Here is a 25,843-nt window from a genome sequence, read left to right on the forward strand (position 1 = left end):
TACGCAGATTTCCAGACTTTTACAATATCATTAAGGGCGTACTCACACTATGTACAGTTGCCTTGAACCGGGTCAAAGCACACTTGTCCCCACTCCAGTCTCCCCCGCAATCACACATTGCATTCAGGCCTGGACACGCTTACGTCATACGACAGAGAAGATTTCTTTAGTTATTTCGCTTATGTCAGATATTTCGTCGAACAGATCAGCCACTTTTGACACTCATAAACATTCATAAAGTCCTCATGCTGCAGGAATTAGGAGGTTTGCTGAAGGTGCGCAGCTTTCGTGCAGTGAGAGGTTTGCGACTTTAAAAATCTACGACAGTTTGTGTTCACTGAACAGTAAGAATTAATAATTAATCCATATGAAACGGCCCCTAAAAGTCACATCTCGTTTTCAGATTCGGGCGCGTTTTGCATTTATACACAAGCGTACCGTGCCAAAGCCGAAGTGTACCATGCTTAGGCACACATCTTCCAACCGGGCAGGGCAGGCCAAGTGAACCATGCCTGAGCCCATTTCAGAGCACTCGGAAACGGGCCTGGGCACGGTTCGTCTAGCATAGTGTGAGTAGGCCCTTAGTCTATTTATTTACTTGTGTAAATGTGTGTACAATTTCATTTTTTCAGTTTTGAAATTAGGTTCAGTTGTATTATTTACAAATATGAAAATGTTCATATGATTTACTTACATTACAATTTGTGATATTTTCTTTCTTTTAGTAGATATACAAGTTGCTTGCTTTGTCTGCCAATTAAGTGTATCAATTGGATTTCCATTGTAAACATTAAATAAAAGTTAAAAAGGTATTACATTTATGTCATATATTAAAGTCCCCAAGAAATCAAAACTAATCATATGATTTTGTTAGGTCACATTGCTAGATTTGTAGTTTAGTGGATATTTAACCAAGCTGCTTTAACTGTCAGTTTTGACAACAAACAGAACTAGTGAGAAGGAGAAGTCTGATAGGTTACTCTTTCCTAACCCTTTTCCCAATCTTTCTGAATGAAATGCCTATTTTACCATATCCATTTACCTTGCAGTGGAAAAATCAAGCCACGCCCACTGTTTTGTCATTTAATATTCTGTTTCTCTAGGAACTTCGTCACAATTCGAAAAAAATAACAGTCGCAGAATCCGATTCGTGGGGACTTTAAGTTTTTAGCTATAATACTCTCAAAATTATTCTGCATAAATCTTCAGGTTATTTGTAAATTTGCATACAGCATAAGAATTAAAGTTCCGACTTATATCTGTTTTGCAGAACACATTTATATGGCCAAACATAAATGCAACCATTTTAATAAACAGCTGTCCGAACAGCATCAAATATGTTTTGACTCCTTGTGACTGTAATTGTAAACCTGGCTACTGTATATTATAAAGCAATTGAATGTATTCAGAATTCACAATTAGTTCTTAAGTCAATACTTCAGTTTCATGCTGCAGAAATCACACACTTTCCTTCTATGCTTCACTACCAAAAAATGAACTGATTTGTCAGTAGCAAGGAGCACGTCAGGACCTACAGATGTGCACAGACGGACAGCAAAGGTCCTGCTGGATAAAAGGTTAATTGGGAAGACAGAAAACTCCTAGTCTGAGGGATGAAAGAAGCCCTAGAACACAAAGCTGTGCAGTGGATGAGCAGGGACTGAGAGGTTTTAACATAGCAGAAATGACACTATAAGTGAGAGATATGAAATGAAGATGGCTTGAGTGAATCTGTCAGAATATTGTGCTACACTGTAACAGGTACCAGCTGTGTTCAGAAAAAGTAAAACTCAAGAACATGTCAAAGTAGAAACTCTGTCAGCAAGGGGAAAAAAATGAGAGGGAAGAAAAATATGAAAGAAACTGACTTTTTTATCTTTGCACGTTCCCTCATTGCCAGCTGTAAACATAAATCAAGTGCCCTTTATTCTCAAATTAAACACACCAAAACTAAAAGTAAAACTTAAAGAGGTTGTTTCAATTCCCCCAGGGTTTAAGACTATAAACAGACAATAATAGTTTAATTCCTGCTATTTAAAATCATTTTTAAAAATGGAGTGTGATGAAGCAAAGCCTTTTTGTAATGAGATCACAGAGAAGAAATCTAATCTTCAAACACTCCCTTTCCAGCACACACAAAATTAAGTATTTATTATTCATGAAAGGAAGCAACTCCTTATCTACAAAAGGTAACACATTCACAGAAAGAATGGAGACTTCTATATTTTTAAAAGCACTTATATATATATACATATATTATATATAAGATATATATATATATATATATATATATATATATATACATATATTGTATTATATATATAAGAGCACTTATTTACTATATATGCAACTATTTACTAAATATATATATAGTAAATAGAGTAACACACCCTAAATCTGTTGAAACGCATCGATCTGATGACTGTTGGGTTTGGAGCTGGATATTATTGGGAGATCGCTGACAGAAACCGTGAGCACATCTGAAGCTTATATGCAAGTTTAGTTTACATTCTATTGCAAAAACACCATTAGTCTAATTAGATTCTCCTGTATGGTTGCACATCCTTTATAAAACACTCACAGGATATTAATTTGGACAACTATGCAGGTATATTCACATATGTTCACACAAAAATACACAAAGAGGGACTTTCACTTCACACATAGTTTTGAATGCACTGCCATCGTGTACTAGTTGCAGACGCAATCATGAGGTTGTTTTTGCACCAAGTTTGAAGCAATCAGGAGAAAGTGCATTGCTTTGATCATTTTAATATAGCATATTTATTAATGAAATTCCAAAATTATAGTAGAATATTGAGAGTTACTTATAAGCTATCACTTGGCCCACCTGCAGGATCGCTGAGGCCCACCGGTTGAGAATCCCTGGTTTGATGCTTTATTTATTCTTACTTTGATATTTATTTTGAAAAGATACATTTCAAAAATTGTAATAGGCATAGAATAACATGGAATGTAATGTCTTCCAGCATGAGGAAGCTTAATTCCGCCAGTGTGCTTTAATAATTTCCTTAAAAGAGTTTCTTCCTTCTAAAGACATTGTAAAGCTCTTCCTTCCACAGGGAGCACTCGTAATTAGGAAGGCTACATTTACAAAAAAAATCCTACAACTACAATTTACCTCACAGTGAATCCTGTAGCTGCTCTGTAGTTTTTTCACATCAGTCATGCTGATGGACTCCGGCAGAGGACAGGAGCCCAGATCAAGAGAAGGGAAGGGAGGAAGGACATGAGACACATCTGCCAAAACACACACAGACACACACACACACAGTTTTAGAGCTGAAGGTGATTGTGCATCCATTCAGCTGTTTTGATGTGACTGTAAGAGGAGGTTTACCAATGTACTGCTGGTGATGCTGACACTGGGCCGCCACGCTCTGCTCAGGGGTGCTGGACAAATGCTGGGAGCCACTGTTCAGACTGTCCCCCATCCCATCCATCTTGTGAAAGGGCTTAAACCTGGACACAGGAAATACCGACAGCAGGACTAAATGCAGGATTCACTACTGGGATTACAGAGGATATGACTAAGAGAGAAAGAGAAAAAGATTTTCCTTCAGGATGCAGAGCCAATGTCTAATATAAAGCTGTTCTGTGCATTTCCAACACAATAAAAGAGCCTCTGACACATGAAATAGTAATTAGGAATAAGAAATAGGAATTAATGTTATTTAGAAGAATTATGTGTGAACCGATTCATGTTTACTGCTGAAAGTCCAAACACTGAAGAGCAAATCTATCGATGCACAGCTCTAAAAGTCCCAAATCAAGCAAGCCAGTGGTGAACTGATCACTAATGGCCCGTTTCCACTGAAACCGTACACAAACCGTACCGTACCACTTTTTCGACACCCTTTCGAAAGGGTACCAAACACAAGAAAGGGTACCAAAAGATGGAGCTACATGCGCAGCTGAACGCTAATTGGTTACAGAGATATGTCATGAGCTTGTGGAGCTAGCCAGAATGAAAACAAAGGAACCGCCATGTTTTAAATACACAGTCGAGACATTACATCGTAATACTATATGCATATAATAATGAGCCATGGATGACCCAAGCTAAAACACACCTTTTCGTTGTCTTGATGTACAGCCGCAAAGCCAAGAACAACAAAATCTGCTGTGTTCTGTTGTTGTTTTACGAGGCCATCTAAACGTGCAAGCGATTTTCGCTTTCTCCAGAGAGCTCGCGATCGCGTCTGTATTTGATATGACGACCTCCTTGAGCTAATGATAATAACGTGTGTGTAATTTTTCAAGAGGCTTCAACATCTGATCGTTTCAGACAAGAAAAGAAAAGGACAAATGCGAGATTGAAGCATGAAAAAACAAAGGAGAAGATTAACAAAACACAGGAGCAAATTGTTTCAGCAACCTAAATCATAAACAAACTGCCATGTTTATCATCGCCTTTTGGACTGTTCTGAACTGGGAATAACAGAGTTATTATCTAACAGAGGCTACATGTGCTGGTGAAGATTACAGACACAAATGAGAGGTTTGCTCTGACTGTGGGCTATGCTGTTTGTTGTTCATTCATTTTCTTGTCGGCTTAGTCCCTTTATTCATCCAGGGTCGCCACAGCGGAATGAACCGCCAACTTATCCAGCATGTTTTTACGCAGCGGATGCCCTTCCAGCCACAACCCATCTCTTGGAAGCTGTGTGTTGTTTTTAAACCTAAATAACGACTTAATGTATGCTGTGTGTAGTTTATCTATGATTGGTAACATATCGGAGACTGTAAGAGTCTGTGTTGCATTTATTTTATCGTTTTATATAACTCCAGACGTTACAGTGGGCTATGTCATTGATCTGCAGTTATAATCAAATTATGTTCATAGAAAAGTTAGTAATGAACATTTATACATGAGTATTTATATGTTTAAAGCATCTGTTTTGTGAGAAGTGCTTCTCATGATATGTGAATAACCTGTACAGCTTTAATGTAGACATTTGTTCGAGCAAGAATGACGTCGACCGAAACTCTGTCTTACACCACGCCCACCAAAAGGGTACCCTTGGTAGTGTAAACGCAAGCCTGATAAAGGTGACCCATACCGTACTGTACTGTACCAGTCAGTGGAAACAGGCCACAAGAAATATTACTTGGTAACACTTTAAGGTGAAGTAGTGACACATGTTCCATGTACTTACCATAGTAATTAAAATGAAGTATGCGTAATGACTAGTAACTAGCCCTAAATCCAACCTTCATTCTAACCCCAACTATATAGCACATATAATTAATTAATATTTCTCAGTAGTTAAATGAATAGTTACACTATAATGTAACTATGTCACTTTAAAATAAAGTGTAACTTATTTTACAAAGGATGTCAAGGTAATTTAATCAAACATTTCACTGCTCAATCAATAAAATGCTAGCTGTGGCATAAATAACTTTTACATAATTATTGAATAATTCAGCAAATTATTAGTTTAATCAAGACTGCAAAACCCATGCTGGAGTTTCAGTCTGAATGCTGGAGTTTCAGTCTGAATGCAGATTTAAACTTTGTTGTGAGAAAAGATGCACAATTTTGGATCAGATCACAATCAATTTTTTCTTTTCCTTTTAAACTAGATCACAATGTTCCTACAAGTCTACACAGACAAAACAAATGTAATAAAAATGTAGAATTGTTTATTCTAAAATTTATTAATTGCTGGAAGCCATGGAAGCCATTTAAAAATGATTAGATTTTTTTTAAATAAAAAGTTTCATGAAGAGTCCAAATTTTTGAATTAATGAATTAAACATATATTTTTTTTAATAGCAAATATGTTGCAGTAGTTCTCCAGTGACATCTACTGAAATATCAATGAGTCAAGTAATTTTCCAAGGTTTATTTAAAGTATTTTGATCTCTATCATAGACATTAGGGCTGCACAATAAATCATTTCAGCATAGATATCGCAATGTGATCCTTTGCAATAGTCACATCGTAAGGATATGTAATGCTGAGTTTGTATTATAATCCATCGTTGCATGTTTTTTTGATGCCTGTGATTGTTTAATGATTTTAAAAGCATACAGGCATAACAAATTGTACCATTTGTAACTTTACCAGCTATTAATTTTATTGAATTATTTTTATTTACATTCAGTTACTGTACTTGAATACTGGTAGACTCTTAAAATGATAAAACACCTTTTCAATTGTATCTTTTTACTGATTGTATTTATAGATTGTTATGCATGAAAAAACTCACAACACATGCAAATACACAAATGCACTGCAACAGCTCAGACCACATCGAAAATGTGTCGGGGGACCCCTAAAAGGTTATAGAGTGTTAATTAGATTTTATGGAGATGTACTCCCTGCAGAATCACCCCAAATCAATCTAACAAAATCTTTCCAAATAGACCCTTTTCAAATTTCCTAGTTTCTCAGTAGCGGAAATCGTCAAAGTTGAGAAAACTTAGAGCGCAGTGAATGGGAAAATACAACAAATACTGTTTTTACAATCTTGTTTGCTCAAATAATGAAATAAAAACTCCACAATGATGTTATAAAGACTTTCAGAAAAAGGAAAAAAAAAATAGCACGAGACTAATGACCGCAGCCAGAGGAGAAAATAATGTCAAATTTACGTTCCTTTCCCATTGATATTGCATTGGAAACACCTCGCACGAGCAGTAATTCATTTTTTGTAATTTGAAGCAAAGATGATAATACATACATAGACACAAATAAATGTTCATACTTTTAAAAATCAAAATATAAAAACTTTTAAGGACTTAAGATGCTGATGACCATTAAAGGTGTCATAACAGGCTTGTAAAAAGGGTCCACAGAGATATTTAAGTTATTGTTAAATAATTATTATTAAGTTATTATATTTAAATTGGAATAAATATATAGCAAAATAAAAAAAAAATACCTATAGATTTCTTCAATATTGTGCAGACCTAAGAAACATTAAGGTTTATAAACACACAACTAAATTTTATCCCTGGACTTGTGATTATTTGATTTTGAGTATGGCAGAAAAAACCTAAATAGTTGAAAATGAAAAGCTGTCTAATGACAACTGCTCATTCTTTGCATAGTGCACAAGTTGACCTTTGAGGCAGAATGTGTCAAATTTAGGTATTTATGGGTATATTCTGAAAACTAGATTGCACTGAGAATTATTGAGGACTTCAGGAATAAGATTAAGTGACTGTCTGAATCGAGGACTTTTAACGAAATCTGAAAAATTGACTGTGACATGCATTAAAAGACACCGATGCCAAGGGCCAAGACGTGACTTGGATATGAGATAAAGAATGTCTGCGTATGAGAAGGAGAGAGAGGAGATATTTGTTTCACCTCTGCTTCTGATGGACAGGTGTTTGTCTCATTGCCATGTACTGCGTGTCCTCCTGCATACGGTTGAGAGGCGAGTCCGGCTTCAGACGAATGCCATAATAATGGTATTTTGAGTTCCCCCTGAAACACACACACACACACAGAATAAAGTGAGTTATCACTTTTTAATTCCAGCAACAACACACCACAATTTGAGACTGAACATCATTTATTTCAGTGCAATCATTCTTTAAGTATTAAGTATAGAGTGTCTGCTGCAAATCACTTGCACTCAGTGTTCTCCTCTGTGCAGCTGTGCTTTCCAGACTGGATTTTGTTTTTCTTTCTGAAGCAGCTAAGCTGCAAATGCAGTTGCCTTGATAGATTTGCTGTATCTGTGGGGTGTAGTCTGACCTGGTACCAAGCCGGCGCGTGCGAAGGCCCATGAAGACAGAGCGGATGAGTTTGCCAAAAGAGGCTGCATTAACTGGATCCAGCTTTTGCTCCTGACAGTGTCTCAGATAGTGGTTATAGAGAGAGCTCCGCGGCAGACTCACACCTTCAGCCGTCTCATAATTATCCAGCAGCCACTGCAACTATACACACAAACACACACACACAGATAATCAATATAACAGCATCGCAGCAAGCTGATTTTTTCTACAAACATGGGCATTAACAAAAACACACACGGAAGAATATTTCATCATACATACGCCATACTGATGTAACTACCATATTTAACTGACTGATAATAAGCACCTCATGGGATCTGATCATGGGACACTTTTGCATTTTGCTACACAGATTTAAGGAAATCTGTGGGTATAAATGATTAGTTCACCAAAAAATGGAAAGGTATGTTATCATTTGTTGTATGTAATGTCTGTTTTTTATACTGATATTTAACTTTTATGTATGTACCATGGCCATTTATTTGAATAAAAGAGCCCCTATTATGGGTTTTTAAAAATGACCTTCCATGCTGTGTGTATCACAGCTTTAAGTGAAGCGAAATATCCTGCTAAGGCTTAAATCTGAAAGTGTGCCATGTTTAAAACTATAAAAGATTTTTTTTTATTATAGATTTAAAACTATATAAGATTCCTCTATAAAAGAGTCAACTTAGAGTGGTATAAATAAATTGTTGGGGTAAGGAATCCTAAGCCGTGTCAGTGTTGACATCAATACGGAACCCAAGCCCTACCCAATTGTTGTGCGTGCAGACCCGGGAAAATTAAAACCCCTGCCCACAAAAACTGTAGAAAAAAAAACCCTGTTGTTGGAGACCCCCAAATTTTGCCTTTTTAATGCATAATAGGAGCTCTTTAAAACAAAAATACTTTTGAAATTTTTTAGTTTGAGGCTCAGTTAATGACAACATTTCCAATTTTGGGTGAACAGTTTTAAAAAGAGGATAAAAAGGTAGCTGAACAGATTTTCAAATTAGTCAACTACTTTTTAAACATGCAATGGGTGAGAGGTGTTCAAGTTCATGGGTGCAGATTCGTTGCAGGCCTCCTGAAAACTGGAAAACAACATGGGACGGAGTTTTAAATACTCAAAGGTCTTAGTTTAAAATGAGTGTGCAAAAATTGACAAAATAAGATATTAATACACTAACAACTAATCTTGAATACCAGGGATCAGGAAATTAAAAAAAAAAACTACAAAAAATGCATATCTACAAATGTTCATGAAAATGACATTTTAATTTAAACACTATAACATTTTAAATATAATGTTTGAATGCTTTTCCCAAGCACCTCTTAGACATGTTGATCCCTGAGAAATTGACTGAATGAGAAGTGTAATGTAAATGCAGGGGGTCTGCAGTGCTTTAAATCTTAAATACACAGAGCGAGGGGGGTTGTTCTGGAAAAAGCATGCTCACAACAGCAGTGAAAAGCAAAGCGAAGAAGCAGGCAGGATGAACTAAGCCTCTTTTTTTCAGGATTTGTTCCAGTTTCAATAAAGTTTTTTCCCAGTTTGACTTACATGGCTGTTGAGCAGGCTGCTTTTGTGAGTGGCAATCCCTTCTGACTTTTGGAGGTTTTCAATCGCCATTTCAAGCTGAGGAAAAGTGGGAGCATGCAAGACATGAAACGGGGGAAAGAGAAGGAGAAAAAAAAAAACGGGGTGGAATTTTGAGGGTGGGGGGACAACAGAGAGTGAAAATGACACAGACAAACAAAAAAAAAAGAAAAGGAAATCAGTCTGTTAGCTGCAGCCGGACTTTGAGCATTTCCATTACAGTCTGTCAGTGTTTGCAGCCACATTCATTACGGGTGGACAAAAAGCATGCAAATGTGAGGAACTCAGAGGGTTACGCCACTCTTCCTGTCTCGGCCTCATATATGCTAATGAGCTGAACACACAGGGCGTGAGGTCAGGCTACTCTCAAACAGATGAGACAATCTCGGTAGCCACTTCTCAAATCACACAGTTAGCGAGGTTGTGCCCTCTGTGAAGACACTGTCGCGTTTGATGTCTGCCGCTAAAAAAAGCAGATTTAATTTAAGCCTAATAAACATATTCTTCTGCAGGTCTTAGCAGGGGAAGAGGGGACAAGTTTCTTAACTAGACTGTCTTTCCATACTATTTTGAAAATACTATTTCAAAAGTTGGAATAGAGAGAATAAGGCATGAAAAAGAGATTCAGGAGAAAAGATTAGAGAGAGAGAGAGAGAGAGAGAGAGAGAGAGAGATAAAGAGGTAAAGAGAGAAAGTTCTGGCAGAGTGGCGAAACTTAAAAAGAGGGAGACAGGGAGAAAAAAAATGGGCATATTTCCAAGTCTTTAAAAGGCTCCCGAGGGCCCTTGGCCAAATGGTAATGAGCCCCAGGGGTTGCTTTGTTTCGGAGGCCACTCAAGTGGCTGTGAAAACTGCTAAAACAAGGCAGAGCTGGATTATTTAGAGGCAGTCGCCTTTTTTAAACACTGTCCCTGCTTCCAGCCCACCTCATAAACTAGCACACTGTGAAAGAAAGCTAGACTCTCATGACAGTGTGTGTCATCTCTTCTCTACTCAGAACTCTAAGAGACAAATGTGTTCGCATGATGCATCTTTCTGAGAAAGGGACTTGTGAAACACTTGTTGTGAAAGAAGGCAAGAATTAACATCATCTGTGACATGTTTTTGAATACCACATAAAAGTAAATTTTGACTCATCCGTCAGTTTGTTTCCTCTGGAGAATTGAGCATAAATAGAGCATGTAAATAGAAAAATTTGACACACAAATGCATTTTATTGCAGTTAAAGTTGATTACATGACACATTCAGACACTTTTTAAGTGAGTGAACTTCTAGTCAGGCTTTATTGTTTTAATTCCCCATGTCTTTCTAGTATGCTTGCACACATCATGCAAAAAATATACTGTATCATGTTATGGGCTACATAGTTATGACAGGAGTTAAAATATTGCATATAATTTGCAAAGCCAATTACAAGAGGTTGGTTTTATAAAAACAAATATAAATTTGAGGCTTATTCAGCAAAAAAAATTAACATTTAATCATACTCCACTTACTCCCATGTTAATCCACTGACAAAAAAGTAATAATTTTCTGTCACTCCATGTGTTTCTATTTGGATAAAAGATTAAATTAAATCTGTTCACCTTATTAAGTGATCGAGTCGCTTCAGAGACTTTAGTTTCATGACACCACTCAGTTCATGTAGATTTAGTTTAAGTTTTTTGTGCCATATTTTGGATGAACAGGCTATAAACGAAGGGACAGAAATATCTCATATTTGATAAAACAATACCTTAATTTGTCTTCTGAATAGGCATGGGCTGGTATAAGATTCTGACGATATGATAACCTGGGATAAAATTATCATGGTTTCATGGTATTGTGATTACTGCTCTAAAATATATACCTTTTAAATGTCTCTTTACAGTTACAAATGTATTTTTACAATTTAAAATGGATATTTTGGATATGTTTTCTGCTGAAGATAGTATATATTTTTTATATATTTTCCTCTGTTGTCCTAAAAAACATGTAAATAAAAAAATCTTATACATACCTTAGGAACAGTATAGTAGAACATTTTGGTGGTTTTAAACCTTGACTTTTCCAAACCATGGTGTACATAAAAAACGGTTATTATCCCATGCCTACTTCTCAACAAATAAACTACTTTACTTCACATTTGAAATAATTCACATAAACAAAGTTTCATTTAGGGGAAAACCAACTCTGCAATAATGTTTAATATTAGTGGCAATAATGATGCAATGCATACACATTTAGTGTGATAACTGGAAGCGCAACTTTTTGGGGAGATTTCGCAAACTGAGGGATAAGTCATTGTTTTTGACCATGTAAACATATCTCTGTACATTCCTGTCACACCTCATCTGGAATATAGCATTATTAGGCTGTGCTCATTTTCTAAACCACAGCTCCCCAAACTCCCCTCCCATGTTACTCCCATGTTCAGGACTTAAGCACAGTGGAACGTACCATTGCAGATGATGAGCGTGAGGAGTGAGAGGTGTGGTGGCGGCCACCTTCCATCCCGCCGTGGATCAGGTAGGCGCTGCCGCTGGAAATGATCTGACTGCCACCCACATCCATAGCAATTCCCACCATGCCATGAGTGGGCACTCCACCAGAAGAGACGACTGTGGTTACCTGAGCACCACCCGCCTGAGAGTCGAAATAGGCACTTCCACTGCCCTGACCATATAGCTGGGACTCTGGGTTATAAGAGTATGCAGCACGACTGAAGAAGGATAAAAATACAGGCGTGTTTAGTTTTAACTATTGTCTCGATTTTCAAAATAACTCATTTCAAAATAATCAACTATTGACTTTAACTTTTTAACAACCTTAAAACAGGTGAATTTGTTTCTCAACCACGTACCTGGAGGATCACCAGCTCTACACATTTTTCCTTGGCTGTGTCCGAAATCACATATGTTCATACTATACATTACACTAAAAACAGTATGCGAGCCGAATAGTATGTCCAAAATCATAGAATACAAAAAACAGTATGCGAGAAGTACCCAGATGACGTACTACTTCCGGTGAAATTCTAAAGTGTGCATATGATGTATTCTACGCTATCTTATGATGCCTTACGAGAGAACTCAGAAATGGGAGTGAAGTGATGCAACTGACGCAGACAGGTCATGTGATCATGACAAAATGGCGGATGTAGTACTTCCAAATTCCATTCATACTACTCACACTAATACTGTATAGAACATACTTTTCTAATGGCTGAGTAGTAAATTGAAATCAAAATGCAGTACCTACTGAGTAGTAGGGGTTTTTGCACGCAGCTTATGTCTTCTTAACTAAACACACCTGATTCAGATCATCAGCTCATTAAAAGAGACTGAAAGACCTGTAATGGGAGTCACATACAAAGGAGACCTCCAAAACATGTAGGTGGCCCTCCATGAACGTGGTTGAGAAACACTGGTCTACAAACATTTAAATTATGATCGGGTGTTTCATTTTTAATCTTTCGACTTTAACTGCAGTTCAGCAGTTCACTCTCATTCAGCATATTTTCATTCCGGATGTTTTAACGGAATTTGACACTGCATAGCGAACAGAAAGAAAAACCTCCGCATTTCGGGACTCGCGTGATTATTTAAGGTAATCAAAAAATCGCTGCTTACATGGTAGACTCTTAATCTGTTTTTTCTTAATCATAAAAGCGGAGTATTTGTGTCCATGTAAATGTACTGAGTGTAAACGGCAAATGAAATCGCAAGCTGTCAAAGGCAGCTCTATTCTCTGCCTTAAGCTGCTTCCATGAGCCCTCACATTTCATAAGTTTGACGTGTTTCCCCCCTACACGCAACTTTTGTAAAGCGTCTGCTTCATGTTGCTGTGTCAGCATCCTTGCTTGTAAAATACAGCCATAGTTTAAAAGGCTTAGCTTAAGCAAATTTGATGAATGCGATCATGCGTTGATGAATCTAAAGGGATCCCTCACTCTGTACTGCGCGTGTTGTCTGTGTGTGTGTGTGTGTGTGTAGTCCACTTAGAATGAACCATGGAAATCATTTTTGTTTGTTATTGGCATTGAATGTTTTGAAATTCAAATTGCACTTAAATGCCTGTGTCTTTATTTCTGTAATAAATACGGCGTTTCGTGATTAATCATGATTAATTATAAAAAAGTGTGATTAATTACGTTATTTTTTTTTAGCATTTGACAGCCCTATGAAATAAATAAGTTTAAACTTCTTTTGATCAATGATAATAATTTAGTATGTTTGTAAAACAATTATATTTTAGCAATAAACATTTAAAAATATATCTCTCTTTCTGCTGCAAAAAAGCACTACAATTGCTGATTACATTATAGAGCATTTCAAAGTGGCGATGACATTGGCCCATAAACATTCACTGCTTCTTGTCAATCTATTTTATGACTTTAAAAAGAGGCAATTCAATCATAGTTTTATGTTAAAACAGCTATCATAGCATTATTTATTAATATGTTGACCTTATTGGATTATCAGAGCTATGACAATGAAAAATGTAAAAGAGGAAATACTTTAGGATGGTAATGGAAATGGTCTATATTGTTATAAAAACAAATACACCACAATGTATAATATACTGTAGCACCAAGAAACAATTATTGCGTCGCTATTTTAATAAGTCACAGCTGTCGCTTAGAATTCAATAAAAGAGTGGCAATATAAAAATATCCTTAAGCTTGACTATTGACAACTGAGTTACATCCTCAAAGTGAACAACATGAATGCATCTGACAGACAGAAGGGTGCTTACATTGTGCCATTGGGGTAGACAGCCTCTGCACCCTCCACATATTGCACCTGCTGGGAATGGTAATGCTGAACCTGCTGTACCTTCAAACACAAACACACACACTGATCAGACTGCTGCCAAATTACCACAGCGAAGTTCTTGAGATGTGCTAGTGCAGATTCTGTAAGGGAAATGAGACAAACAGCTGTAGGCAGGCAGCAGGCAGTAGGGGGCAGTGAGCGCAAAGCTTCACCTCAACAATCAGAGATGCCCTGTCGAGCCCAAAACTACTTATTAACATATTAGCCGCAACAGCCCAAGCGTGACGTGCATGAAAGTAAAACATGTCTGCATTTCAGGATTCTGACAGTATGCTGGGAGAGAAAGAGTGTGATGGAAAGACAAGAACAGTCACGAGAGAGCGAAAGAGATATGTAGAGAGGCAAAAGATAAGGCAGAGGTGTTGCGGGTCCACAGGATGTGCAGTGAGCGTGCAGGGTTTGATTGACTCTTCTGTATGTGTGTGTCTGTGTGTGTCTGTGTGTGTGTGTGTGTGTGTGTGTGTGTGTGTGTGTGTGTGTGTGTGTGTGTGTGTGTGTGTGTACCTGCTGAGGGACCTGTTGCACTCTAGGCACTGGTAACTGCTGCACCTGAGCTCCCTTCTGGGAAGAACCGGTGGCCTGAACTAAAACACGCTGCAGGTGAGGGACACACACACACACACAAATGTCAAATATTAGACCCTTTTCACTTTAAAATGTGATGTGCGGAATTGTTTCAATGTGACATTTTCCTAAATCAGAGCAAAAGAAGTTAGTTTGGAGTCTATCTTGGGAGCTCTTTATAAGAATAATTACCTATTTAGTAAACATGCCCAAAATACTATTGGTTCATTGTGCAGTAACTGGCACTGTGAAATCTTCATTTAATTTATTGTTTAGTCAAAGTTAGATGCAAGCAAATACTTGAACATCTTGACAAACGGTTTTATTGTAGAAATTGTAGATGCAAATGTAATTGACACTTTTTTTTTTAAATTCCATCTATATCAGTGGTTCTCAAAGTTTTTTCATCAATTACCACCTCAGAAAAAAATTGTCTCTCCAAGTACCACCAAAATGAGCAGTATTGAAATACAGTAGCGTAGTAGGCTCAGTAAAGCACTACAACCCTGCAAAGTTAAAAAAAATGTGGCAGATTACCTCAGAAATGTAGGCTATAAGTCATATATGGCATATTATATACATCTATTTTAATAAATTTTGAAATGTGTGTAGCATGTACATGGCATATTTCATTCCTCTGCGTACCACTAGAAGGAAGCCCGCGTACCACTAGTGGTACACGTACCACAGTTTGAGAACCACTGATCTATATAATGGCTTGATTTTTGGTATATAAACAAACATGACATGACTTCATTCATTCATTTTCTTTTTGGCTTAGCCCCTTTTTTAATCAGGGATTGCCACAGCGGAATGACCTTATCCAGCACGTTTTACACAGCGCATGCCCTTCCAGCTGCAACCCACCTCTGGGAAACATCCATACAAACACTCATTCACACTCATACACTACGAACAATTTAGCCCAACCAATTCACATGTACTGCATGTCTTTGGACTGTGGGGGAAACCGAAGCACCCAGAGGAAACTCACGTGAACGCAGGGAGAACATGCAAACTCCACACAGAAATGCCAACTGACCCAGCAGAGGCTCGAACCAGCGACCTTCTTGCTGTGAGGCGGCAGCTCTACCTACTGCACCACTGCTTACACATTCATCTAAATGCTATTTCTAGCAGCGAGGACAGTGTATAAATGTTTGCTAACACTGCCAAACAAGCCATTTCAAATTTATTTTTAATCCTAAGTGAAGACCATAAAAGATCATTGGCATGTGCATTTCGGGGGCTTAAAAAGCCAATTTTATAGAGTATATACACTAGCTGACCAAAGTCTGGTCGCCTATCTAAGTTTTAGGAACAACAAATAATAACTTGACTTCTAGTTGATCATTTGGTATCAGAAGTGGCTTATATGAAAGGCACACGCCTCTAGATTACATTCTTTTTACCAAAATAAAAAATTATCGTGCCTTGATTCTTATTTATTTAATTAGGACAGTGAAGTCTGACTTTCCTTAGAGAAAAGTTTTGTCACTTATCAGAAATAATGTACAGTATAGAATATAAAGTCATGCTGCAGTGGAAAAAGAATAAATATTGCGTAGGTTTCCCATGAGCTTGGAGACTGCATCTATACATCTCTGCAGTGACTCAAAAGACTTATTAATAAAGTCATCTGCAATGACAAAGAAAGCGTTCTTGCAGGACTCCCAGAGTTCATCAAGATTCGTTGTATTCATCTTCAATGCCTCCTCCTTCATTGTACCCCAGACATGCTCTATACTGTTCATGTCTTCTGACAGGGCTGGCCATTCCTGGAGCACCTCGACCTTCTTTGCTTTCAGGAACTTTGATGTGGAGGCTAAAGTTTGAAAAGGAGAGCTATTCTGCTGAAGAATTTGCCCTCTCCTGTTGTTTGTAATGTAATGGGCAGTACAAATGTTTTGATACCTCAGGCTGTTGATCTCTCGCACACCCCCATACTGAATGTAACCCCAAACCATGATTTTTCCTTCACTAAATTTGACTGATTTCTATGAAAATCTTGGGTCCATGTGGGTTCCAATAGGTCTTCTGCAGTTTTTGTGATGATTGGGATGCAGTTCAACAGATTTATCTGAAAAATCTACCTTCTGACACTTTTTCAATTAATCAACTAGAAGTCAAGTTATTATTTGTTGCTCTTACAACTGGGATTGTTGTTAAAAATACAGCATACAGCACATATTTACACATTCATATAATAGCTGCTTCTAGCAGTGTGGCCGGTATATAGATGTTTGCTTACAGTAAAACACTGTCAATAGATTTTAAATTTCTTTTTAATCCTAAAAGCGTACAAGAACTTTGGCATGTGCAGCATAAGGCCTAAAAAGCCATTTTTTAGAGCATATATACATATATATACACACACACTTAAAGTCAGAATTATTAGCCCCCCAAAATTATTAGCCACCCTGTTTATTTTTTATCCCGATTTTTGTTTAACTGAGAGATTTTTTCCACACTTTTCTAAACATAATTGTTTTAATAACTTATCTCAAATAACCGATTTACTTTATCTTTGCCATGATGACAGTAAATAATATTTTACTAGATATTTTTCAAGACACTCCTATACAGCTTAAAGTGACATTTAAAGGCTTAACTAGGTTAATTAGGTTAACTAGGCAGTTTAGGGTAATTAGGCAAGTTATTGTATAACAGTGGTTTGTTCTGTAGACTATCGAAAAATATATATAGCTTAAAGGGGCAAATAACATTGTCCTTAAAACGGCGTTTAAAAAAAACTACTTTTATTCTACCCAAAATAAAACAAATGTGACTTTCTTCAGAAGAAGAAATATTATCAGACATACTGTAAAAATTTCCTTGCTCTGTTAAACATCATTTGGGAAATATTTAAAAAAGAAAAAAAAACAAGAGGGGGCTAATAATTCTTACTTCAACTGAATATTATAGTGTATCAGCTGGCTCAACTATGTCTGACAGAACTAAATGAATAATAATGATGACAGGTGACATTTCTGTGTTTTATCAAAACACATTAAAAGAGATAAAAAAGCTGCAAAAGGTCTTAAGACCTTCATTTGTAAAAGTGCCGTCTTTTATACAGACTGCTAGCAGCACAAATGTAACATGCTTAGAGCCTACATTTCATCCCTCACTGGTTTTTGTCAGATCCTCCACAGCTGTCCAGGGAGATGTGATGCTCTACTCAAAATATTAGCAGCAATTACATAAAGACTGGTTTCTTTAGATGTGTTCTTGATCCGAACCCAACATCTCCCTCAGGAGCACCACGCAAAGTCATTGCTAATCATTTCAAGTGGCTCTGACAGATGAAGGGTGTGGGTGAGGAGAAATCTTTCATCGCTTCAGATGGATCCAGCGCATACTGAAGCATCTTCAGAGAGACTCCGACAAAAGAGCTAAAGATCTTTATATTAAACTGCTCATGTGAATGTCTCAGGAGTGTTCATCATCAGTGTATTGTTAGGTTGTGCTACTGAGTCTGCTCACTTGTTGCGAAGCGGGAACAGGCTGAACCACTGGTGCCTGGGCTGAAGTGGATGTTCTTAACGCCACGGTGGATGGCGTCTCTGAGCCCCCTTCTGACCGCTGCATCGTTTCTCCTGAGCGTGTGATGGACAAAGAGAAAGGAAGTGAAAAACCTTAAAAGAAAAGATAACTGTTTCCAATTGGTCTTGAGTGGTTTTTAATCTGTTGTAATGTCCATATTAAACAACTGATCACCATGCACACAAGATTATAGTACCTACCAAAAAGTATGCCGAAAGCCCATTTACATTAGCAACATTTTTATTTTTTTATGGGTTATATTATCCACAAAGCTTTCTTTAAAGACAACTTCAAGCAGTATGTACTTTATATTCTCTTAAGGCAAGAAATGCTTAGTGTTTGAAAGTTATTAAATAAATTAAATAGTAATTAAATAAATAATAAATGACCCCTTAGCACTTACCCCTACACCTTGTTTAGCGCGTTCCTGTAAAGGGGTAGGGGTTTCCAATTCTCTTTAGCTTGAAGGTGTAGGGCTAAGGGAAAGGGGTGAATAGCCCTTGGAACGAAGATTTTTCAGGACCACACCCAAAACCAAGGGGTAATAAAATTTCCTAGAATACACCAGCCACAGCGGCAGAATAGTTACACCCGGAAGTAAGGAGATCCACAAATTAGTATTTTTTCGTCATTATTAAGAATTTTTACAACAGACAAACACATATGTTTTAATATATTCATAACCGCGCTTGTGTTTTACCGTCATGCTTTAAGAAAAAAAGGCTAAAATAAAAAGCGCTAAATTTCACAATAAATAATCCCTAATAGTAACTCATGTATAGCAGTCCCACAACATTCTGACACTCAGTGACACTCGAATACCCTGCCAGAAAGGTCTAGTGGCTTGGAATGAGCTTTTTACAGTGTATGCTATAATGTTAATGATGTTTTTGGTGTGTTTTCATTGATGAATATGGCCACTGTGTAAATGCATAGTACAATTATGATCTTATTGCCACATTAGATGGTTATGATAACATAATATATGCCTTCAGTGATTTCCTGAAGATAAATACCAAAAAAATAAAACAATTGAAATAACTACAGCAGTCCCGATAGTCTGATCTCATATGAAGCAAGAGATGGTGATGACATATGATGATGTGTGCAAGTGTTGTGCCATTTCTTAGGAGTAAATTTTGAAGGGGTAGGAGTATAAAAATAGAATTGGGATTGGGCCAAAGTATGCTATGTTAATATATTTGAATGTAAATGAGCTGCTATTCACCTCCTAATTTGCAGCTCGTGTTTCTGTTTTAATCACTAAAACAATCACTACAAACACACTATTCACCACACCACTTTTGCTTAAACACACAGATTAAAGAACTGCCAGATTATCATTTCATGACCAAGATATCCATAAAATATTGTATAAAAAAAGCATGCTACTTTTTACATCTACTTAAGATACATGATACAATCAAACTGGGCTCCAACAGGTTGTTAGAGAGCGTCCAGCTGAAATACAACTCTACGCATGTGCCAAGAAAAGTGTACAAAGCGGCTTTCACACCGTCTTCTCCTGAAAGGACCAGAAGCTCAACCTAGCCAAGTCAGACTGAGTCACCCACATCCCCAGCAGGATCCTCACCTCTGAACTCTATTATGAAGAAAAGAACAAAGGAGACATTAACAAACCCATCACAACCGCAGCGTGGCTCTGTTTGGTCGACAGGAATACAGCTCAAGCCACAATTTAAGTTTGCCACCATTGTCAATATTCTGATGTAACCCTCTAAGGCTATGTTTACACTAATGTTTTTTTGTTTTAACAAAGTATTTTACAATGAAAACAATCACTGTTCCACTCGGGTGCTTCAAAAAAAGATCCTTATCCACACTACACAATCAAAAGCGCATGACAGAATGAAAGATATAAAATTATACTACAAAATCCCATATATCCCCTGTACACTTCTTAAATTAAACAAATTAAAATGGCATGTAATATAAACAACAGGTCAAGTTTGTATAAGATAGACTCTATAGCTGGCTGTTGCGTATACTGTATAGCGTAACTTTGATGTCAACTTAGCAATGCTACAATGTGCAATCATAAATATTGACATTTTTTTCACCTCAAATACATTTGGCTATACAGGCAAGAGTAAAACATAATTCAAAACTGCAATGAGTTTACTTTGAAATTACAAAGTTTTAATCTAAAAGATGCTGTGAAGCGCTTCGAAATGTGCATTTTGTATTCGACGTTTGACGTATCCCAATTGAAATATGAAGACAGGGTGGGACAGAATAGCTCCTCCCCCTAAAAAAAAACTGCCAATAGCATCTAGTTTTTAAGCACAACTCTGCCGGTGAGAGTGTTTGAGCTTAAGTGCATCAAATGAAAATCAAATGAGAAGAGTCTTGAAGGGAGTGGTACAAGGGAATGACAGATACTAGAGAGAATTTGATTGGGCAGATGATTTGATTAGAAACTAAAGTATCAGGTGATGTCAAAAACCTTATGTTGATCCAATTAGGTGGAAGTGACACACTGCAAGCTTTGGATCATTATATCTTGTAAATGCAAATTTTTTGGGGCACATAGTCTTATAAATCCAGCCATCCATCTATATATATATATATATATATATATATATATATATATATATATATATATATATATATATATATATATATATATATATATATATATATATATATATATATATATATATAAACAATATCACACGAGTAGCAGTGCGATTTGGCTGTACAGTATATTGGCACTGGTGGGAGGCGTGCATTAGTCTCCTATTAGTGACGATATACAACCATATAACACTGCTACGAGTGTGATATTGCTTTTATATAACAGTTCGATTGTAAGGCTGAATAAAGTTTATTGGGCTGAACGGCATGAAATGCCATCAGTCTAGAGACATTTCTAGTCTAGAGTCTAGACAGTCTAGAATATTTCTCTGTTGCCATTGGAATATCACAATAATTATTCCTGAAAAAGCCAAAGCAATGAAAACACTAGCAAATCGCTGTTGTGTTTGCGATAAGGAAAAACGCCAAACACATGCTGGCATTTCTTTTTATTTCTCTCTTTTCTGAACTAGTCTGCAGTAAGTCATTAGAAACAAACAGATGGCCAACCACAAAGGAACTCAGGGTTATACAAAGAGTGGCCAACACAAAATACACACATTTCTGATATCCAAGTCCCATCTCTGTACACTCAATACACTAATATTACTACGGTGTAAATACAGCACTACAACATAAAAAAAGAGAGGGATGGACCTAGAAAGTCACTTCCCACTTTTAAAATGATTCGATCAGCTGTATCCTAAAATTTCGCAGATTTTAATCTTCTAAGGGCTTATTATGCGGTCTTTGTAGCCATCTTTTGGATGGACAACGCCAACCGTCTTTGCTCTGCTCAGTATGAAAGGCTGATGGATGCCGACATGCTATATGTCCGAAATTCTAAATAATACGCACTATCCTTATAAATAAACTGCAAAGTTGCAATCTGAACAACTGCATTCTCAACTACAAAAACCTCAAAAGTACATTATGTTGTCCAACAGCAGCAAAATTTGTCAAACTGTAGTGAGTTTATTAGGCTGCTGTCACTCTATGTGGTTGGAGTAATACAGAAGGGTGAGTTCTGGTATTGCAGAATATCACACGGCTATCAGCCAATCAGATTCGAGAACCAGACAGAACTGCTGTATAAATATATCCATAAGACTAACATGCTGATGCAAACATTCAAAAACCTTCATTTTAAATTCACAGGGACTTTTAGGATGTGCCTTCTGTTGTCTCAGTTTCCTTGAACTTGATGACATCACACACATGAAACAAAACTCAGGGTAATGGGTGCGAAGGTGGGCATTCATGCTTTTATTTTCAAAGGTCTGTGTTTTTGGCTGTCTACACAAAAATGCGACCCTGAAGATTTGTAACTAGTACAAGGTCCACAGCGTTTTCAAAAATCTCCATTTTCAAGAGTTGAAAGAGTTTAGTCGTGTGGATGCCAGGTGTAACTCCAACAAAAGTTGCGTTTTAAAATGAAAATGCACTAGTGGAAACATATCCTAAATCGTGCACTCAACAACTGGAAAGCAAAGAAAAAGAAAAGACAAATGGAGACAAGGCAGCCTCCCACAAAAAAAAAGAAAAGAATAGGAGGTAAGGAAAGGGGACTTTGGAAAATGTAGAGGGGTGGAAAAACAACATACCCCCCAACCATGAATAGAAAAAAGAAGAAAAAAAAACTAAAATGGCAATGAAGGTTGGTCCCCCCCACCAGGATACTGATGATCTCCAGTGGTTGTTTGGAATGAGAGTCCGTCTCTAGGGGCTCCAATAATACAGCTGATATGAGGAAATTCCTCAATGCTTTGTAAACGTTTGTCGGTTGCTATAGTGAGGCAACCATAGCAACCATCCCCAACTCTACCACCCCCCTTCCCGTTGAGCTATTCTTTTTTAAGCTCACACACACACACGCACATACACACACACACACACACACACAAGAACTTTGGAGAGCTGGAGAGGCAGACAGACTCAGAGATGGGGAACGAGAACTACAGGGGGGCGACCGATCGCTGTACATCTAAATAAGCTCTTAACCGGCCTGTCGGTGTGCCTACTGTCAGCAGTCTGCTTAACAGGTCCCAGATCAGTGCTTATGATGCATGGCTGCATTGATTCTGAAGAACAAGCAAGAGCGGGGGCTGATCTGAGAGATGGTGCGTTCTGAGAGACCCCTGACAGACAGTTTGTTGTTAAAGTTTAAAAAGACAAGCAATATGCTTCACTTGCTTGATTTCATCTGCAGGAAAAAATGAATGCTAATTACAGCCACTTAAAGTTTTCCATCGGGAGGAGAAGAATAAAGAATAAAAGCTAATTGTGTTTTCGGAGATTCGTATTATAGAAATAATGAATTCTCAAGTGTGAAGCTCTATTCAAAGGTAAATTAATTGGAGACAAATCTAACTCTCCCCGTTTTCAGAAAATAAAGGGTTTGTGATGAATACAATAGATGAATCGGTTTAGCGAAAACCATGATCCCGGATGTTCTCTCGGTGTATAAATTGTAGAAAGAACAAATCCCAAACATTTTTTAGACAAAAATAATGAAATCCCCTGTAAATCCATTACAACTCAAGATTGTAAACCAACATAAATGGGCAATTTCTTTCAAGTTTTAAAGTGATTGTTCTGCAATTATTTTATAGCACTGTATTACTAGAATAAACACACTCTTGCATTCTTTTTGATGGCCAAAAGTCACATGCAGCAACGGTGGCCTATATTTAGTGTATAATGGCACAAAAACATTATTTGTAGCCTATTAAGGCTGCACAATATCTTGTTTTAGCATCAATATCGCAATGTGATGATTCGCAAAATAGACCACAGACATTTGCAATGTTGAGTTTCTATTCTAATTTATCATATGTGTTTTTGATGCCTGGAATTGTATAAAAAATTTTAAAGCATTCAGGCACAAGAAATTGTACTACATGTGACTTTAACAACTATGCATTTCATTGAACTTTTTTTCATTTTATCATTCATTTACTGTACTTTAATACTGTTAGACTCGGGAAATGATAAAACACTTTATTTTAGTTGTACATTTTTATTGATTGTATTTATAGATTTTGATGCTTGAAAATACTCACAACATGTGCAAATACTGAAATGCACTGCAAGTAGCACAGACCACATAAAAAAAAAAATGTGTCGGGGGACGCCAAAAAGTTTAGAGATTGTTGATTAGATTTTATGGAGATGCAAATAGTAAACATTAATTCATTAGTCATTGACTAAAGATGACCACAACGAAAATGTGTCGGAGAAATTCATAGAATGCTAATAAAATTTTATAAATATACACTCTAATTGAAGAATCTTCCTAATTGATCTAACATTATAATCTCTCTCAAAATATGGATATAAGGTCACCTGGTGAAATTGTAATCATATTCATATCGCAGTATATATAGCAAAATTAAAACATTGCAATGCTAGATTTTTCTAATATCGTGCAGCCCTATAGACTACCATATCAGCTTCGTGCTTTGTTCTTTTGAAACTTTCCCTTTCTCAGCATTTAAATTTTTTAATTTGGTATTAATATTCAAACAATAAATGTGGTTTTAACATGGTATGATAGGTCGCTTTATCTTTATTAATTCAAGCATCACTCACACACTTTCCTACAGCTTATTCCCTGATTTATCAGGAAATTTTGCTTGCACTATCCAAGGTAAAAATAACAATCCAACCTTAGAGACTTTTAGCTCCGCCCCTTCCACTATAAACGAGCAAAACTGCACCATGAGTGTGTGAAGTGTTTAACATTCCACACTTCAAGGTATGTAAAGTGTAGTTTAGAATAAAAAGAACAGTTCTGTGTGAATGCACAACCCATACTTGGTAGCACAGTGCATAAGTATGCCTGGAGTACCTAAAGTCTCAGATGAAATGTGCTGATTTGTTTATTATGAAAAGAATTTGGCTTAAAACATTTGCCAAGCAAAAAAAAAATGCACAATCAAATGGTTAAAATTTTTAATCAACAAAACTTAAGTGGCTGGTTGAATTTCATGAATGACGTTGGTTTCAGTTCTGTGGAAATTTGTGGATTGGTGGGCACAGATTGTGGGAGTAATCACCAAGTCATCACCAGACTGGAAGTCTTCCAGTTTGTTTACACCAGTTAGAGGCATTTAGACACAGTCACAGTAATGCATTCCAACTGGGCTAGCTAAATCAGCCAACAGAAGCTGTTTGGTTCAAATCCCACAAACTAGAGCTCACCTGAACCAGACTGAAAAGGTAAAATGCAAGTCATAATATAAATAAGCTTCATCAGAACTAAGAGGGTAAATAGTACGAGGTTGCCTAGATCTTTTAAAAGAATGGAATTTGCCCGAGGGGTGTTGCATTGGTTATAAATACGTCCTGCTGCTGTAGTTATCTTTGGAGCCGATTCCTGCCTGCTGCTATTATTCCTAGAGAACGGAAGAGATCTCACAGAACACCTGAAGGCATACAGTGAGCGAAGTCAACATCAGCCAGTCAGTCCATATAGTGAGAAAATGAGCCACTATGTACGTTTTCAGAAAAATAATAATAATAATAATAATAATAATAATAATATTAATAATAAATAAATTAAAAACTGCCATTAAACAAACTGGCATAATGTAATTTTGATCAAAATTAAAGTAGGTAAGTATATTAAGCCACCTGGTGAAATTGTATTCAAATCGCAGCATATATTGCAAAATTAATACACTGCAATGCTAAATTTTGCCAATATCTTTGTGAGATAACGCAAAACATCTTTTTTAAAAAATATGTTTCCCTATCACTTTGTTTTTTTGTTTTCTCCCACCAATTTTTTTTTCTTCCACCAATTTTTTTCTCTACCATAACATCCCTTCCGGGTCTCCGTAAGTAAGTGTGGCACTTAGGCTCCACCTAAAACATTAAACACTAAACTGCTAATTTATAGCAGTATTGTAATCAAAAGCAACATTGAAAATGTTTTTTTTTGCTGTAAAAATCTGG

The 25,843-nt window shown here is 36.8% G+C and overlaps 1 protein-coding gene across 5 annotated transcripts in view; it reads right to left on the reverse strand.

The window, feature by feature from the left end:
* Positions 1–25,843, reverse strand: part of rfx2 (regulatory factor X, 2 (influences HLA class II expression)) — a 65,108-nt gene that overhangs the window by 15,480 nt on the left and 23,785 nt on the right. For 2 of the 5 annotated variants that reach the window (XR_015497042.1, XM_087263254.1), the window contains exons 2-9: positions 18,227–18,339; positions 14,681–14,770; positions 14,097–14,176; positions 11,799–12,060; positions 7,739–7,920; positions 7,346–7,465; positions 3,362–3,483; positions 3,143–3,261 (exon numbers count right to left, since the gene is read on the reverse strand). Coding sequence is in view for 4 of the 5 variants with exons in the window: in XM_087263254.1 (XP_087119380.1) it covers positions 3,143–3,261; positions 3,362–3,483; positions 7,346–7,465; positions 7,739–7,920; positions 11,799–12,060; positions 14,097–14,176; positions 14,681–14,770; positions 18,227–18,331 (1,080 nt within the window). In the remaining variant the exon portion in view is untranslated. 5 annotated transcript variants of the gene reach the window in all.

Source organism: Danio rerio, chromosome 8, assembly GCF_052040795.2.
Source record: "Danio rerio strain M-AB ecotype USA chromosome 8, GRCz13ab, whole genome shotgun sequence".
NCBI lineage: Eukaryota > Metazoa > Chordata > Actinopteri > Cypriniformes > Danionidae > Danio > Danio rerio.